We start from the raw sequence: 15,524 nt of genomic DNA, 5'->3' as shown, positions 1-15,524 counted from the left end.
CGTAGCGTTGCTGCATTACCAACGCGCATTCTTTAGATAGATTCAATTATTTCCAACAGATGGCTTAAGGGTTTCTATTAACTGGCGCAAAAAGATGAAATCAGTAAAAACAATTGTGTATAATTTCCGCGTTGGAGTGGTGACATACTCATGTAGCTTAAATTTGTAATATGAATCTACGAGTACGGGTCAAGGGCGTTTGTCAAAGGCGTTTTCTTTTTTATAAAAAAATAAGACGTTCAATAGAGCCAACCGATATGATTTTTTTGATAGTATAGAGTTTAAACAGAATAACCCGTCAAGATACGGAAAGAAACGTGATAATGTTTTTTATTAACACAAGATTTAAAAAACAACTAGTTCTAGTAAGCACCGCGGACTCATACTGTCGTCAGTTTTGTCGCTGCTTAACTCCTCTGCCACCTTCCTTTTCTCACCACTTTGGAAGGTATGAATTTTACATTGCTATCTCTGATAGAGAGGTAAGAGAAGAAAGGATCAATCGTCCGCCGAGATGAAGTGAGAGAAAGTGTAGAAAAAGAGTGCATTACTTGTATGCTTTGTTTTTTACATCTTGACAGCATTTTTTGCCGATTTAAAAACTGGAGGTTCTGCTATATTTCATATGATTTAAAAATTTTTTTTTGTGTTCGCGATTACCACAATTACCTCTAAAAGTTACACAATTTTCGGTACTATTAAAATGTATTTCTTCCAAAAATTGTTTTAGGAAACAATTATATAGAACATTCTTATGACATATAAGCAACATATAAGTAGATAGGTTTATAACAAATTAATGAATAAAATCCTTTAAGTTATATTTCAATTTGTACCGGAATATAAAGATGTTATACAAATGATTATGTTGCAAGACTGTATTTTTGAGAAATATTAAAAAATGATTAATTTCTTTAAAATCTCCCAAACCAAAAAGTTCTAAAACGAATAAAATTGCATGTCTTAATGGTACAGAAATATTGAATTTTCAAAAAATGACTTCACTCATTTATTTTAACACTTAATATTTATTATTATTATTATGAAAAACAATATAATAACATCATTTTATTATTCATACATTACAATAATTAGTATTTAGATATAATTGTGTGTTTTACTATTTTAGTACCAAACTAATATTATAAATACATGCGCAGCTAAAACATTGCTAAAAAAGTAATGACTTTAAAATCCGTAGTTACATATTTATTTTCACCTCAACAATAATGTATAGTTTATTAGTCGAAAATGAATTTAGATTACCGTATTATTTCCTTTTTTTCTCGTGGATTATAATTAATTTTTTCGACACTCTATGCGTGAGGACTCGACTTTACTTGAGAAATCGATACTTAAATTCTCGTCCAAAACACGTTGTATCGAAAAATAAAGTTAGATACGTATGCAAAAAAGTGATTTTACCCTCACGTGGCCTCCTAACCATCGCTTGATTCAGGTGCAAATATCTACATGAGGCTGAAAATACTTTCTCAGACTAGTATCAGAAATGTATTAAATTTTACAATTTTTGACCTTGCCTTATTTTCAAAATGTTTCTTTTTTTGATATATATACATATTAAAATAGATATACAATCGTCTATAAAGGAATGAAAAATTAAGATTGCAATTACATTCTTCTCTGTTAATAAATTTCGAGTTATTTTTACATTCACTATTGACAATAATTTTAAATAAAAATACTTCAATAAAACATCTTTTCACCTTTATGAATTTCACTTTAATAAAATATCTAATGTAGTAGTATATGAAAAGCTCGCGAAAAAAATTAAATTTTATCTACAATGTGAATAGATTGAAAAGTTGATTGTTCCTGTGTCATTAATACACTTGCTTTATTAATGCTTATCACGTAATAAAATCTTGTTTATAATAAATTTTTATTATACAATGTATTTTTATCATACAACTGATTAATTTTAAAAGATAAAATATGTTACTTTCTATATTAAAATATTACATTATAAAAGCAATGAAAGTAAATAATTAAAAAGAATTTGACGTATTTTGAATCCGTAAACTATTAATAGCTTATAGTGTAAGCTCCTTATTATTCACGATTATATTTTAATAACCACTTTGTTGATCTAGAAATCAAAACTAAACCGTAAAATATTTTTCCAATCAATTACTTTCAATAATCATCATTAACATCTTTCTGAAGGATTTATTACACAGAACTATGAAAAAATGGTAATGAATTCATCTAATTAGGGATAATGAATCCTCTTATTCGAACCAATAAAATGACTGTAATTCAATGACAAATAAAAATTCATCTTGTATCTCCAAAATAACTTTCATTAGCAACTTTTTATTCCTTTGTCACTTTTTTTCAACGTTCATAATACCATCGGCAAAATATTATATATATATATATATAATCAAGTTACACTTAGTCAACTACATAATGTGAAAACGGTACAATAAAAATTAACTTGACTGAAACATTATGACCTACTTCATGTTACTATTAATGCTTTGAAATTAACATCCCTTTCTATAAAAAAAAACGTCAAATAATTAAACATCACTTACACAAAAGCATACATCTCTTAGATCAGTCACACCAGTTACATAAGTTGAAATCTAAATTATCTTTGTATTTCATTGTTTGAACCGTTCCATTTTTTTCAAATTCAAGATGATCTGAATCTTTTAGGATATGAAAATGAACCCATACCTAAAATAAAAAAGAATTAAATACTATGTTGATTTCACTCTATCCTATTTACCAACCAGAAATGTGTTCCATTGTTTTTCTCCTGATTTCTTCTCTCCTATGTAGTTCGAATATTACTTCATCTTTGAAACTTACACCACAATCAGAGCACATTCGATTTGTATGTTTATATTTGGTGTGAGTATCTAGCCCTTTCTGTGTATAGGTTTTGAAAGTACATTTTTCAAATAAACAAGAAAAGTTTTGTTTACATAATTCTTTAATGTGTTTGTATGCCAAATCTTGCCTATTAAAAAGATTAAAGCACCTCAAACATTGATAATTCAAAATTATGTTACACTTTTCACACTTTTCTCTAGTTGTATTAAAAGCTGCATTTTTCGGTCTTTGAAAGCACTGCTTACAGTACAAACTTATTAATTTTTTCAGTTCTGAAATAAAAATTTGTTATGTTAATATTTATTAACCATAAAATTAATTAAATTCTATTTATTTATGGAAAAATATACTCACGTATCGCAGTGTCAGACCGACCCTTGCTACAATCTACGGTGTGATGCTTTTTCATTGCTGCAAATCCTTCTACATTAGTAAAACATTCCATACATTTATAAATTGTATGTTTTGTTTGAATATGAGTGACAAGAAGACTTTTCTTTGAGGCATTAAAATTACATAAAGGACATTCAAACACCATTCGATTTGAACAGTTAAACTTTACATGATGAAGAATTCTATCATAATTTCCATACAATCTTTCACAACTGATGCATCGGTAATCATATTTTAGATTACATTTTCTACACCATGGTCTATAACGAGCAAACTTTTTTTTTGCTTCATCACCACATTCTAAACATAAATAATCTATCAAATTTCGCCACTCCTCTGTAAACATCAAGTTGATTTAATTTATTACAAAATTATTATATTTTAAATAAGTATCTGTATAATTAAAGTTGATCAAAATACTAACTTGTCTCTTTAGGTGGTTTACCATTTACATTTTTCACTAAAATTTGAGGATTGTATTGAAAAATTATGAACTTTTCATTTTCATCCACTGGCTCTAAAAGAAGATTGATTACTTTTTCAATTATTATACAATTATATATCAGTAATTTTGGAAAATTTATTATTAATCTAAATTGAGATATTTACATATTTTATTATGCATAATTCAAAATACAAATAAAAATCTAACTTAAATTTACCTCTTGATGCCAATTCCAATTGAATAGGATAAATGTTATCTTTTTTTACAGTACAATGCTCTAATACATGTTCTCTCAAAGAATCATTATCTTCAAATAACGTATTACAATTTGAACACTGTTGATTTAAATGTTTCTTTATAATATGATTTTCAAGCTTTGTTTTTGTCTCACTCTTAAATGTGCAATCTGCACAGTAAAATTTTTCATTGTTTGTACGATAAGGACATACTAATTTTACATGGTAGCGAACATTTTTCAATAATTTATAGCCAATACGACATAGAGTGCACCTGTACAACATTGGTAATTGACATTCTCGACAAACTAATTTTACTAAATTATCATAAACCACTTTCCGACATATTTTTTGACATTTTTTGCACAATAATTCAATGTACATGTCATCATCACAATTAAGCTTAACATCAAATTTAGGTTGCCAATGTGATGTTAAAATGTGGCTGTTGAGAATTTTCTTATTTTTAGTAGAAAATTCACACTTATAACAAAACAATTCTTCTTTTTTAGTTTTAGATACTGTACTTGAACCATTCACAGATAATATATCAGATTGATGATTGTACTTAATAATATGATCATTGAATAATTTTTTTTCAGTAGTTTTAAAGTTGCATTTATAACAAAAAAATTTCTCTTCTTCTTTTATATCTATTTCTTTCATTACATTTGTGGAAATATTAAATTTTTTTATACTTTTTAGCAGTTTGTATCTTTTATGACACATTTGACATTGTAATTTTAACTGACTATTACACTCAGAACATTGCTTTACTTCATTTATATGAAGCAACATTTTATCACATTTACTACAGTAATATTCAATATTTTGCATACAATCTGAAAAAAAATATATTGTCAAAATTTCAAAATAATTTAGAGTAAATGAACCAATAAGCAGTATTACTTTTAAATGTCATAATGTAAAAAATATATCAAATATTAAATTAATCTAAAAAATTTTAATTCTTACCGCAATGTTCTTTTTTGATATTCAAAGTTTTGTTACTGAAACCTGTAATATAACAATATTTATCTACTTTTATATTTTATGAATGAAAATTTGAATCAGACCATGATTTACATACCTAAATATTTTTTTCCAACTTCAGCATTTTTAGTAAATGGAAGTATTTTAACCACTTCTGCATGGTTAGTGGAAGAATCATTTATATTTATCACTTTTTGTACTCCTAGATTCATATAAATAAAACAATCAATATGATTAACTAGATAATTATTTTCATAGAATTTGATAAATATGAACCTGAAGACGTTGAATGATGTAGTATAGTATTCAAACCATTATCATTGATTTCTTTTTTAATGATGATTTCATTAATATTTATTGTACTCCCTGAGAAGAAATTATTTACATAATCAATATATATACAAAACTAATAATATTATTACAAATTTTTTAATAAGCAAAAAAGTTAACTTAAATATCACATACCTAAATCACTTTCAAAATCATCAACTACTTCCTGCTTTATTTGAACATTTTCATCAATTTCCAGTGGATCTATTAAAACAAAAACAAGTATTAAAATTATATTAGTAAACTTATTTAATAAGAAAAATATTATATCAAAAGTGATATAAAATTGTAATGTATATTTTTAGATGTCTCAATACCTTTTTCTTCTTCCAAAGCCTTTGATAATTTGATATCAGTTGAAAACATCGTACTTAATTTTTTCCCTTTCTCTATAAAGCAAATCAAGTAGGAATGATAATGAAGAATCAGTAATAACATTGAATGTACAAATCTAAATAAGTAAATGTTTATAAGTATTAAATTGTAAGTTGAAGAATAATTATTTTAATATGTTAAATTAAGAAAAAAATGTATTTTGTGCTAAATGATTTGTTTTAAAAGTAATCTATTTTGTTGTTTACTCTTTAATTACGGTATAACCTCTATTGCTCTTCAATCATAGGTTAGGTTCTGATAGTTTTATAACACATAACTATTCCAATTCTATTTGCTATATCTGCCAATCACTCCAACTCTAAATATATTTACATGCCATGTTTTCACAATATTCAACATTTGTCTTTACATACATTAAGAAATTTATATTTTTCTATGAAACACTTGCCAGATACTTGCTATAAAAAGCTACGCGTCGATGTTTGCTTTTTAAAATGATCTACCTTATCAAATGATGAATACATGTTTTACGTAAATACCTAACTTATCAACTATAAATTTCGTAGTAAAAGATATATTTACCTCATACGTAGATATATAAAACCTTGGAACTATTTTGCGCATGCACATTTTAAATACTTTGGACGAAAATCACGTTATATATTAATGCATGTAAAACTGCTATTCACCTATATTTGATTAAATATTTGTTAATGATTCTGATAGCAATAGATTTGAAGTTGTTCATTGTGAACACATTTTAAGAATAAAACATACATATAGTCAAATGAAAATGGTAGACATTTCATATAACCTACAACTGATTCGCGATAAAATAATAGCTGCATCTGCAAAAAGAACTGTGGTAATTAATTAATATTTATGTATTGAAATTTTATACATTAGTCAAATCAATTGCCTTGTCATTCTTTCCTTATAAAATATAAAACTTATTATGTTTTTAAAACAGTTCTAAAATGATTTTCATTTATTCAAGGAGTACAAATATTTCGAACCCCAACTTGTTGCAGTTGGAAAATTTCATTCAAGTGAAGCAATAGTGAAAGCTTACGAGGCTGGACAAAGAAACTTTGGGGAAAATTATGTTAATGAATTGTCAGATAAAGCCAACAGTATTGAAATACTAGAGAAATGCAAGGAAATACAATGGCATTTTATTGGTCACTTACAAAAAAGCAATGTCAACAAATTATTGAAAGTACCTAATCTTCATATGATTGAAACAGTTGATTCAGAAAAAATTGCAACAGCCATCGATAGCTCCTGGCCAAAATTTAGATACAATGATTCCAGGTTGAAAATAATGGTTCAAATTAATACTAGCAAAGAAGAGGGTAAAACGATTGTTTTATAGAGTTGAATTTAGAATTCAAAATATTACATAAGTTGATATGCATGTTCATCATATGTGTAACAATGTTCTTTTAGCCAAAAGTGGATGTGAAATTGAAAATGCAACATCATTAGTGAAATACATCTTAGAAAAATGTCCTAACTTAGAATTTTTGGGATTAATGACCATTGGTCAGTATGGATACGATATATCCAAAGGACCAAATCCAGATTTCTTAAAATTAAATGAATGTAAAGCAAAAGTTTGTCAAGAGTTACAGCTTAATACTAAGACTGTTCAGTTGTCAATGGGAATGTCAACAGACTATGAACATGCTGTATGTTAAAATATATTTTATCAGCTAATTACAGTAATATGACCATACATGCAGCATTTTCAATGTTGCATTGAATGACATTTTGAAAATTTTTTGTAATGTATTTTATGATTTACAGATTGAGTTGGGTAGTGCATGGGTAAGAGTAGGAACTGCTATATTTGGCGAAAGACCACAAAAGGCATAGACAAAATCAAAGGTATAAAAAAATACAATAAATTGTTACAAAATAAATTATTACTAAGGAAATGAAACAAATGGTGTTAATCCTGCATAAGAAGCATTTAGTTGATTTGCTATGGATAATATCATTCCCTAGATAATTGTAAAACGTTGAAAAACAAATATGTGTTTCAACTACTGTTTTATTGTTTATGTATAAATTGTTTTGTGAAATATATTTTTGTTACAAGATAAACCATTTTATTAATCAAAATTATTTGCAAAAACCAATATTTTAATAAATTATAAATTGACAGACAAATGTCACTGACAATTTTACAAGATCTTTTATATGAATAATTTTGAACTTTTGAACTTAAAATTTGTAATTGAAATCTAATCTTTCCTTCTACAAGAAACTACATTGTTATAAGTTTCAAAATTTAACGACTATTTATAACTATTTACATCAATAGCATCTAAATGGTATTATTATACATTAAAAACTAATAAAAAATAAGGACATAGAAATGAAATTTTGAAAGATCTATGAAATAACTTAAATTCACATTAAGACAGTCAGATCATTAAACTCTTGTCACTAGGGAGATGAGCTGCTGCAAATATGAAACTAGCACATAATTTAAAGCTTGACATCTCTGGGCAGTTGACCAAATATTTCAAATCAAGAAATGTTTCTCGGTCTCGAAGTAGGAGAGACCTCGTTCCGACTTCTGCCGCTTCAAACAGATAATTTTAGTTACCGTTGCGCGTCATCAAATTTAAAATACTTATATTTCTTTTTTTTCATATTATTTTATTTTCTGTTTTCATGAACAATAATATTTTGATTCTTATATAATAATATTGAATGATGGTTGATCGACACTGCTGGGTCTTATTAATGAACAATACAGTAAATATAAATATAGGTTGACGATAATTGTGACGTGTAAAAATTAAAAATATTTATACGTTAATGAAAGTTTTCTAAAATTTATGATTTTGCTTTAAAAATAATTTCATAATAAAATAAATATATGTAGCACGTATAGCGTCGGAAATGGTTATTCTTTATGTGTATATATAAATGAATACAGATAATAAGATTTTAATATTGGTGAAACTTTATGTTGATCGATGACGCATAAACATGCCACATTTCTTTTCGTGAATTTCAATTTTTTTATGCTTTTTTAATTGGTTTGTGATAATAATTGATGAAAAGAATATTGAAAGAAAATATAATAATATTAGATATAGACCATTAGGTCTTTTTACGATATTATTTTCCAGTCGATAGGTCTATTATAAACTTAATACATTATACTAAAATATTAACTACATACATATACACATAATAAAAATGCTATAAAGCACAAGTTAGTATCGAATTTCGGATTTTCCAAAATTTTCATATCATTGCGGTATGGTTTCAGTCATTAATGTAAACTATAATGACCAACTCGAAAACGAGGCTGGTCATTATGGATTTGACCTTTGAAAAAACAAGCGATGCAGAAAATCTTTGAACAATGATTAGTTTATTCCAGTGAATGTAAAATCATCGGTACTCAAGAAATTAATGCGAATTTCTGCAAATGTTATTTGTTGACTAAACCTAAATTTTTATTATCCAAAGTTGAGAAACATTTGTTCTAAATGTTGTTATTTTTGTTTACTATTTATATTATAAAAATAATCAAGATATGACAGCTTATGAACTGATCGTTGTTATAAAAATATGAATAAGCAAAGAAGGCGAAGAAGACATGATATTTTCTCAAAATATTTTTATTATATGAACAGTAAAATTATAATGTGTTTTTTATTTAATGGATTATTCGAGGCAGGTGAGAAGTAATCCCTCGAAATTGGCATGCCGGTCACATTGAATTCACAATTATTCTCTCGGTTGCGGCGAGGATAAGAGTTCAAGACAATCGGTGATGGAGACATACCGAGCCTCGACTGTTGTCCCGCAGCAGCCCGCTTTTAAATGTACGATACATAATAAATAATAAATTCCTCCTCTAGAGGGAAAATGCAAGTGTATGTTACGAAAAATAGATAGATATTGAGCTCGGATGCTGCTTGCAGGTTCCCTGTGTGATGTGTGCAAATAGTGTGTGCTTGTAGGTGATTGCTGAAAAGACGCCTCTCAAGCCCATATGCCGCGCTGTCAGTTGTGTGCTTAGCTGTCGATCGAGGCGTGCCGCGCTGGCGATTACTAGAGCTAAAGAGCAGGTGGCGAGCCGTCTAATCGTCGTCGTCGTCGCCCTTGCCGGTGAGCATGTTGACCAGTGACTCGATGTCGATGAAGCCCTTGTCGTCGATGTAGAAGTGGTCGTACGCCTCGTTCACCTCCTTGGGGGTGAACTTCTCGCCGAAGGTCGTCAGCATTCGCCTCAGCCTGCGGCGTACACGAGCGATCAGTGATCGATCGAGATGGCAACGGAGCTCGGTCCCTCCAGAGTACCTACCTCTCGCCGTCTATCTTGCCCAGACCGTTGTCGAAGGTGTGGAAGGCCTTGGTCACGGTCTCGTCGTCGTCGGCACCGCCACCCTGCATACGGGAGGCGAACAGCTGCAGCAGCTGGGTGAAGTTGATGGGTCCCGGAGCCTCGCCGAGCATCTCGTCGAGCTCCTTGTCGGTGACCAGGCGGCCCACCTGGTCGAAGATGAAGCGCAAGTCCTCGCGACCGAGGATCCCGTCCTTGTCGTGGTCCATCAGCTGGAAGGCCTCCTTGAATTCCGCAACCTGCTTCTGGGTGAACATGGAGAACACGCTGGAGCCGGTACGCTTGGCTTTGCGGCTGCCACGGCTAGCTCTCGACGAGCCAGACGGCGATTTCGGCGTCTCCGACTTTGGTGGAGTTGGCTGCTTCTCCGGGGTGGGTTCTGCCTCCGGGGTCGGCGCGGCATCGTCCTTCTTTGCGTCTTCCTTCTTCTTGGGCTTCTTCTTCTTCTCCTTGTCTGCCTGTTTTTTTTCAATTTCACAGTTTCCCCATTATTCAAGCTTCAAGTAGTTATCGTCGCATTTCATCCTGCTTACAAATTTTCCTTTTCAGAAAATTATGTGTACTAATTTCATTGCCTCGCGCGTCTAATTTTCAAGAAGAGTGTTCACAAATTTCTACGTACGTATAGCAGTCCAAGCTTGTACTTTTACATAACGGATTATTTTCACGCTAGTAGATATATAGAGACTACAAATCTCTTTACATTGCAAACCTTTTCTTGATCGCGTTATTTAAATAATTGTCATAAAAATTAGATTGCATCTAGCCTGTTATAACTCGGTATTTGTTACAACTGGTTTATTTTTCATAAACCAAAGACTAAGCAAATTATTTTTATCTCGGTAAAATGACAATGTTATTATGGAAACACAGCCGCTATTGCGTATCTAAGTTTCTATCGGTTGAGAAAATTACTTCAAAATGAAAAAAACTAAACTTTTAACGAAAATCGAGAAAGCAATTCGTTCAGTATTTTTTTAGAGCTGTTCTAAATAGAACTCAAGCCGGGAGCTTGCGAAACGCTCTCAACTCAACGTCTGAAATGGAAACCGACATAATGTAATTGGAGCCAAATGTAAATAACATTCTATTATAAAAATAGCATTTCAGAACGAATAGAATAAATCATAAATAAAAAAAAATTGTTGTTTATTGATTAAGCTCTAAGATTCACGGACTTGAATTAAATGATATTGTCAAGGATTATTTCGAAGACTCTTATTTCGAATTGAATTTGTTAAAATGCACGTTTGCAAATAAAAATTGTGATAAAGTTTTTGATATCTCAATTGAGAAAATAAAATCCTTCTATACCATAAATTTTGTCCTATTTCAAAAATAAAGAAATCGATTGAAGAAAATGATGAAAATGTACAATAGAACATAAATTAGAAAGAACGTTTGTGCATTGCAATAGTTGAACAAACAATTAATCATCACTCTAGTCAACAGTTCAAGGACACTAAAAGAGCTTACGAAATATAGGCTTATTTCTATGGTATAAAAAACTCGACAATATTCATACGTGAGCTAGCTTGGTAAAAAAATCACAATGAAACGAAATAAAATGAAAAAGAAAGCAAGCAAATAGGCGTTGTATATATACAAACCATTACGTCTAGTATCTATAATGTACACACGCTACCGTATCCCCGAAAAAACTACGTTGTGAACAAAACGGCGCGCAGAATTCGAGTGTCGAGCGAGCTTACAGTGGCGATATGGTATAGAAAAGGGGGCGCGGGCGAAGCCGCGAGAAAAAAAAAACGAGTCGAAGAGAGAAAGAGAGAGAAGAAATGAAAAATTATCGGTCGTCTCTCCTTCCGTCATTCTCGTTCGCTCGCTCGCGTCTATTATTAGGTCCAATCTGCCCCCGACCTGCCAGGACGTATATAGACCGGTCGCGTGCTCCCGCGCACCTCCTTCTCCGTTTCGCTCGCTGATGCGCCCAGATTCTCGATTGTGCCTCTCGAGTTACCGCTGCGCCTTGATATTGCATAATCGACGAAAGCTCACCGCAGCTTTCGTGACGCCTTTGCTGGACGAGCGACCCATTTTTTACCATTTTTCACTGCTCCTTTAATTTCAGCTATATGAACCCGACGAATGCTTGTTCCATTGTGCTCACTAGATAGTGCTTTTCATTTTATAATTTTAAGAATTAAAAGTAAGCTATTATCTTTCGTTTCTGTTTTGATGGATTTTTTGTGTCATTACATAAGAAAAAAAGTTTCAACATTTTTATAATAAACATTTAAATGTACCGATTAAAAAACATGCGAAATAATAATTTTTTTGCGATTGGTGTTATTACTACAAAATACAATTTGTAGTACTTTTTTGTACAATTTTGTAAATACAATTGTAAATACAATTTTGTAGTAATATCGCAAAAAATACAAGTTTTCTAGAGACACAAGAATTTATAATTAACAGTAACGAACTTTGACTCACAATGAGTAAATTTGTAAAAACAAAATTGACACAAATAACGTTTTCGTATTGACGAACTCTAGGCGATTTATACTTGTGGGACAAATATCTTATTTTACTTAAAATAGCTACCGATTTGTAGCTAAAGCGCCAAGAAAATCACTCAGGCGTTTGGATGGACTATTGCCAAAAAAAGACACATGATATCACGCCTGTGAAATTATCTTTCAATTTGAGGGAATACTTCAATCGACACTCGCGAACACGATTGATGATAAATCCATTCACTATATAATTTTTAAATCGACATTCTTAGTGTCAACTTTCACATTCACTTCGTAGTTTGTGTCCATCCCTTACGGAAGAACAAAATTCACGTCACTTTTAACTTTTATTCACTCGATAGATATGTACAAATTATTCTTCTTATAATTCTTTAAAAAGGTAAAAATTGAAAGAAGAAGCCACTTTTTTGAAGTATTTGAATTACGTACTTGTAAACTGGCTTTACGAAACAAATGAAATAATATCCATTGAAGGATTGAAATGTTGAAGATACACTGAAATAAATTATAGGAATGCGAGTGAACTGCTAAAATAGTTACAAGAAAGTTGCTCCTTATCAGATAGTGTAGAAACAATGAATAAAATTTTGTAAGCAGGTATGAAAAGATGATCTTCCACCGTAGGCCAAGACAAACTTACCATGTCTACGGTTGGCTGTTGACGTACAAAAGAAAGCTATCGAGATGGTTACAAAGAACCAACTGCCCAAATCATAGAGTTGATCTTAACTAAGTAACTTTGGTGAAGCTGTGGAGCCCCACCACTAACTGCGAAGAGGCGGTCGGTCCGGGAAAATTCGTAAGCTCTTGTGAGTCAGAGCGAGACGACGTGATACGGAAAGAAAAGTGAGAGCGAGATGGTCGTAGGGTTGTATGGATATCCCGTGATTGGCCCGCCTCTACTGACCATATTTAGTGCGAGCTACCACCGAAATAGCGGACAGAGCTGATCTGCCCGAGGAGTCGCTCACAAAACTGGTACCTGCGACTGGAAGCACAGCCACATTGCAAGCTCCGTCGTACAGGGACGTCCATACGTCCACACGACTTAATTATATACCAGCTGGGTTTTCGCGTGGATTGAATGTCTTCAAGATATTGTTCCAACTAACTCTACAATTGTTTACTTATTGTTTAATGTATTTTACTTTTCAACTTGCTTTATTGTTTAACGTATTCGTACCGATTCAATGTTTTTGTAATTATTCCAGTGATAAACAAAATTGATCAATACATTGAATTAATGATCCTTCTAGAACCCTCTGGTTATAAGATTCAATTTCAAAACTGATCTTTTCTTGAGCGAAGAAACCTTTTTGTCACAAAGGGTATCTTCCTAATACGAGAATTATCATTTTTATAACGAGAGGATTAGTCAAGATGATTATTATGTTATTGTTAGTACAAGAAAATCACTTTTTCAGAGTAGTTTAATGTCAATTTAAAAAAAGATATCCATCTAAAGTTTTGTAAGATGATTTTCGCAAATGTAATTTGCAATATCGAACAATCAAAAAATCATTGTGATGTTATATTACTTGGTGAATGTATGAAATATTTTGGAAAAATTATTCCGATTTGCGACTATAAATTGGTGAATCAATATACACTCTTATATTTAACGACAAAAAAAAATGCCTTGAGGATAGATAATATTCCATTTTTAAAGCTTGTACCGAGGTTGCCCATGAGATCTCTGACATGGCATTCTTGCCAGGCAATCGTACACGTGGTTTTCATAAATAACTGGCCAACATTCGAACGGGTTAGCTTTTTTATTATAGATTCAATTCTTTAGATGAATGAAATTGTTGAAATTTGTCTATTCGACACTGTTTTATTTGATAAGTAAGATATTACTCGTTAATAATCATTAAAAAATAGGATATTGATAATAAAAGTGTAAAGGAATTATAAATAAATTAAATATGAAATATTAAGTGTTTTTTTCAGCAATGAGCTATTTTAAAGACTAAAAATATTGCAAGATTTCAAGTATGTTTGCATACTTTTTTTTTTTTTTTTTTTTTTTATTTAAGCAAGTTGAACCCATTCAGGGTTATTTTGCTGAGAAAAGATGTTATGTTTGCATACTGCATTAAGAAAACAAATGTTTCTTTGGTGATTTTATAGATACGGATAAATATAGTAATAAAAAAATTACAATTTCTAAGTTTGAAAAGAATATTATCTTGTTTATAATAGATAAAATGAAAAAATTTTTTAAATACCACGTTGCTTGATCTATTTATGGATTACATTTAACAATAAATAATTGAAATTGCTATATGAAAAGTTCGCTTTCGCTTGGTTTCGGATGTCCTCGATACAAAACTGTGATCTTGGCTTTTTTGAGCTATTTTATAGGAAATATTTAAGAGCGATGAATTAACCGCCATTATAAATAAAAAGAAATATTGAATTGTCAATGACTCAAATTGAAAGCCTCAACTAGAGTGATCGAAAGAATGAAGCTTGGACGTTCGAGTATTTTAAGATTTCTATGTTTACCAAAAGCTCTCGCATGCGTGCCTTCCTATACGCGTTCCGGATGAACAACCAAACGGCCCTCTATTGCGTCGATTTATTTTTATCTTTCACCTTCAGCAGCTCAATGCAGAATACCACTTTTGGAAAATTTTACAATATGGGCGCTTAAAAAAAGAATTTCCATCTGACTGTTTTCGGATATTTACCTATTTTCATCAAGAATTGACATTACGGTATTAAAACTGCAACTCATGCTATTATTTTAGGCATATTTCATTAAATAACGATAATTATTATAAATAAACGAAATAAATAATTATCCCTGCATTAAAGTTTATATAACATACAAATAAGTGCCCTTATGAAAAATGTACTTAAACATATAAGCTCTTTTCAAATTAGTTTTCATTAACAGTTATAAAAATTTATCATCAATATATTAAATTTGTAACTAAACAGGCAGATAAAAATGTTGCTTCATTAACGTAGAATATAAAATGTTTAAAATTTCAACTCGAGCAACTATCAAAGGTTTACAATAGTAATATTTACTCTAATAAATT

The 15,524-nt window shown here is 30.5% G+C and overlaps 3 protein-coding genes across 6 annotated transcripts; 1 reads left to right on the top strand and 2 right to left on the bottom strand.

Moving 5' to 3' along the window:
• Positions 1-1,116: 1,116 nt before the first annotated feature.
• On the bottom strand, positions 1,117-6,061 carry LOC131671866 (zinc finger protein 99-like). 3 transcript variants are annotated; one of them, XM_058948641.1, is made up of 11 exons: positions 5,844-6,061; positions 5,580-5,651; positions 5,398-5,466; positions 5,209-5,298; positions 5,030-5,134; positions 4,915-4,956; positions 3,921-4,781; positions 3,683-3,775; positions 3,220-3,594; positions 2,763-3,137; positions 1,117-2,706 (listed from the first exon to the last, which is right to left on the bottom strand). In XM_058948641.1, the coding sequence occupies exons 2-11, from the start codon at positions 5,626-5,628 to the stop codon at positions 2,663-2,665; spliced, it is 2,103 nt and encodes a 700-aa protein (XP_058804624.1). In that variant the 5' UTR covers positions 5,629-5,651; positions 5,844-6,061; the 3' UTR covers positions 1,117-2,662. The 3 variants fall into 3 exon arrangements, with proteins under 3 accessions (XP_058804624.1, XP_058804625.1, XP_058804626.1); XM_058948642.1 differs by having other exon boundaries at positions 5,863-6,061; XM_058948643.1 differs by having other exon boundaries at positions 5,855-5,889.
• Positions 6,062-6,219: 158 nt separating this feature from the next.
• Positions 6,220-7,696, top strand: LOC131671878 (pyridoxal phosphate homeostasis protein). The gene is made up of 4 exons (XM_058948661.1): positions 6,220-6,463; positions 6,596-6,953; positions 7,048-7,289; positions 7,408-7,696. The coding sequence occupies exons 1-4, from the start codon at positions 6,386-6,388 to the stop codon at positions 7,474-7,476; spliced, it is 747 nt and encodes a 248-aa protein (XP_058804644.1). The 5' UTR covers positions 6,220-6,385; the 3' UTR covers positions 7,477-7,696.
• Positions 7,697-9,205: 1,509 nt separating this feature from the next.
• Positions 9,206-13,271, bottom strand: LOC131671845 (myosin regulatory light chain 2). Of its 2 annotated transcripts, none has more exons than XM_058948609.1 (3): positions 11,584-11,730; positions 9,935-10,431; positions 9,206-9,864 (listed from the first exon to the last, which is right to left on the bottom strand). In XM_058948609.1, the coding sequence occupies exons 1-3, from the start codon at positions 11,584-11,586 to the stop codon at positions 9,711-9,713; spliced, it is 654 nt and encodes a 217-aa protein (XP_058804592.1). In that variant the 5' UTR covers positions 11,587-11,730; the 3' UTR covers positions 9,206-9,710. The 2 variants fall into 2 exon arrangements, with proteins under 2 accessions (XP_058804592.1, XP_058804591.1); XM_058948608.1 differs by lacking the exon at positions 11,584-11,730 and adding an exon at positions 13,112-13,271 and having other exon boundaries at positions 9,207-9,864.
• Between the last annotated feature and the right edge of the window lie 2,253 nt (positions 13,272-15,524).

Source organism: Phymastichus coffea, unplaced genomic scaffold (genome assembly GCF_024137745.1).
Source record: "Phymastichus coffea isolate CEN01 unplaced genomic scaffold, Cenicafe_Pcof_1.1 PCOF00137, whole genome shotgun sequence".
Lineage (NCBI taxonomy): Eukaryota > Metazoa > Arthropoda > Insecta > Hymenoptera > Eulophidae > Phymastichus > Phymastichus coffea.
This window is presented reverse-complemented; position numbering and strand designations above follow the sequence as displayed.

Coding starts and splice junctions, on each gene's coding strand:
- LOC131671866 (XM_058948641.1), bottom strand. CDS start 5,628: ATGTTTTCAACTGATATCAAATTATCAAAGGCTTTGGAAGAAGAAAAA. Junction 4,782..4,914: donor TATCAAAAAAGAACATTGCG/GTAAGAATTAAA, acceptor ATTTTTTTTCAG/ATTGTATGCAAAATATTGAA. Junction 3,138..3,219: donor TCGGTCTGACACTGCGATAC/GTGAGTATATTT, acceptor TTTTTATTTCAG/AACTGAAAAAATTAATAAGT.
- LOC131671878 (XM_058948661.1), top strand. CDS start 6,386: ATGAAAATGGTAGACATTTCATATAACCTACAACTGATTCGCGATAAA. Junction 6,464..6,595: donor CATCTGCAAAAAGAACTGTG/GTAATTAATTAA, acceptor CATTTATTCAAG/GAGTACAAATATTTCGAACC. Junction 6,954..7,047: donor TAATACTAGCAAAGAAGAGG/GTAAAACGATTG, acceptor ATGTTCTTTTAG/CCAAAAGTGGATGTGAAATT.
- LOC131671845 (XM_058948608.1), bottom strand. Junction 9,865..9,934: donor GGCAAGATAGACGGCGAGAG/GTAGGTACTCTG, acceptor TGTACGCCGCAG/GCTGAGGCGAATGCTGACGA.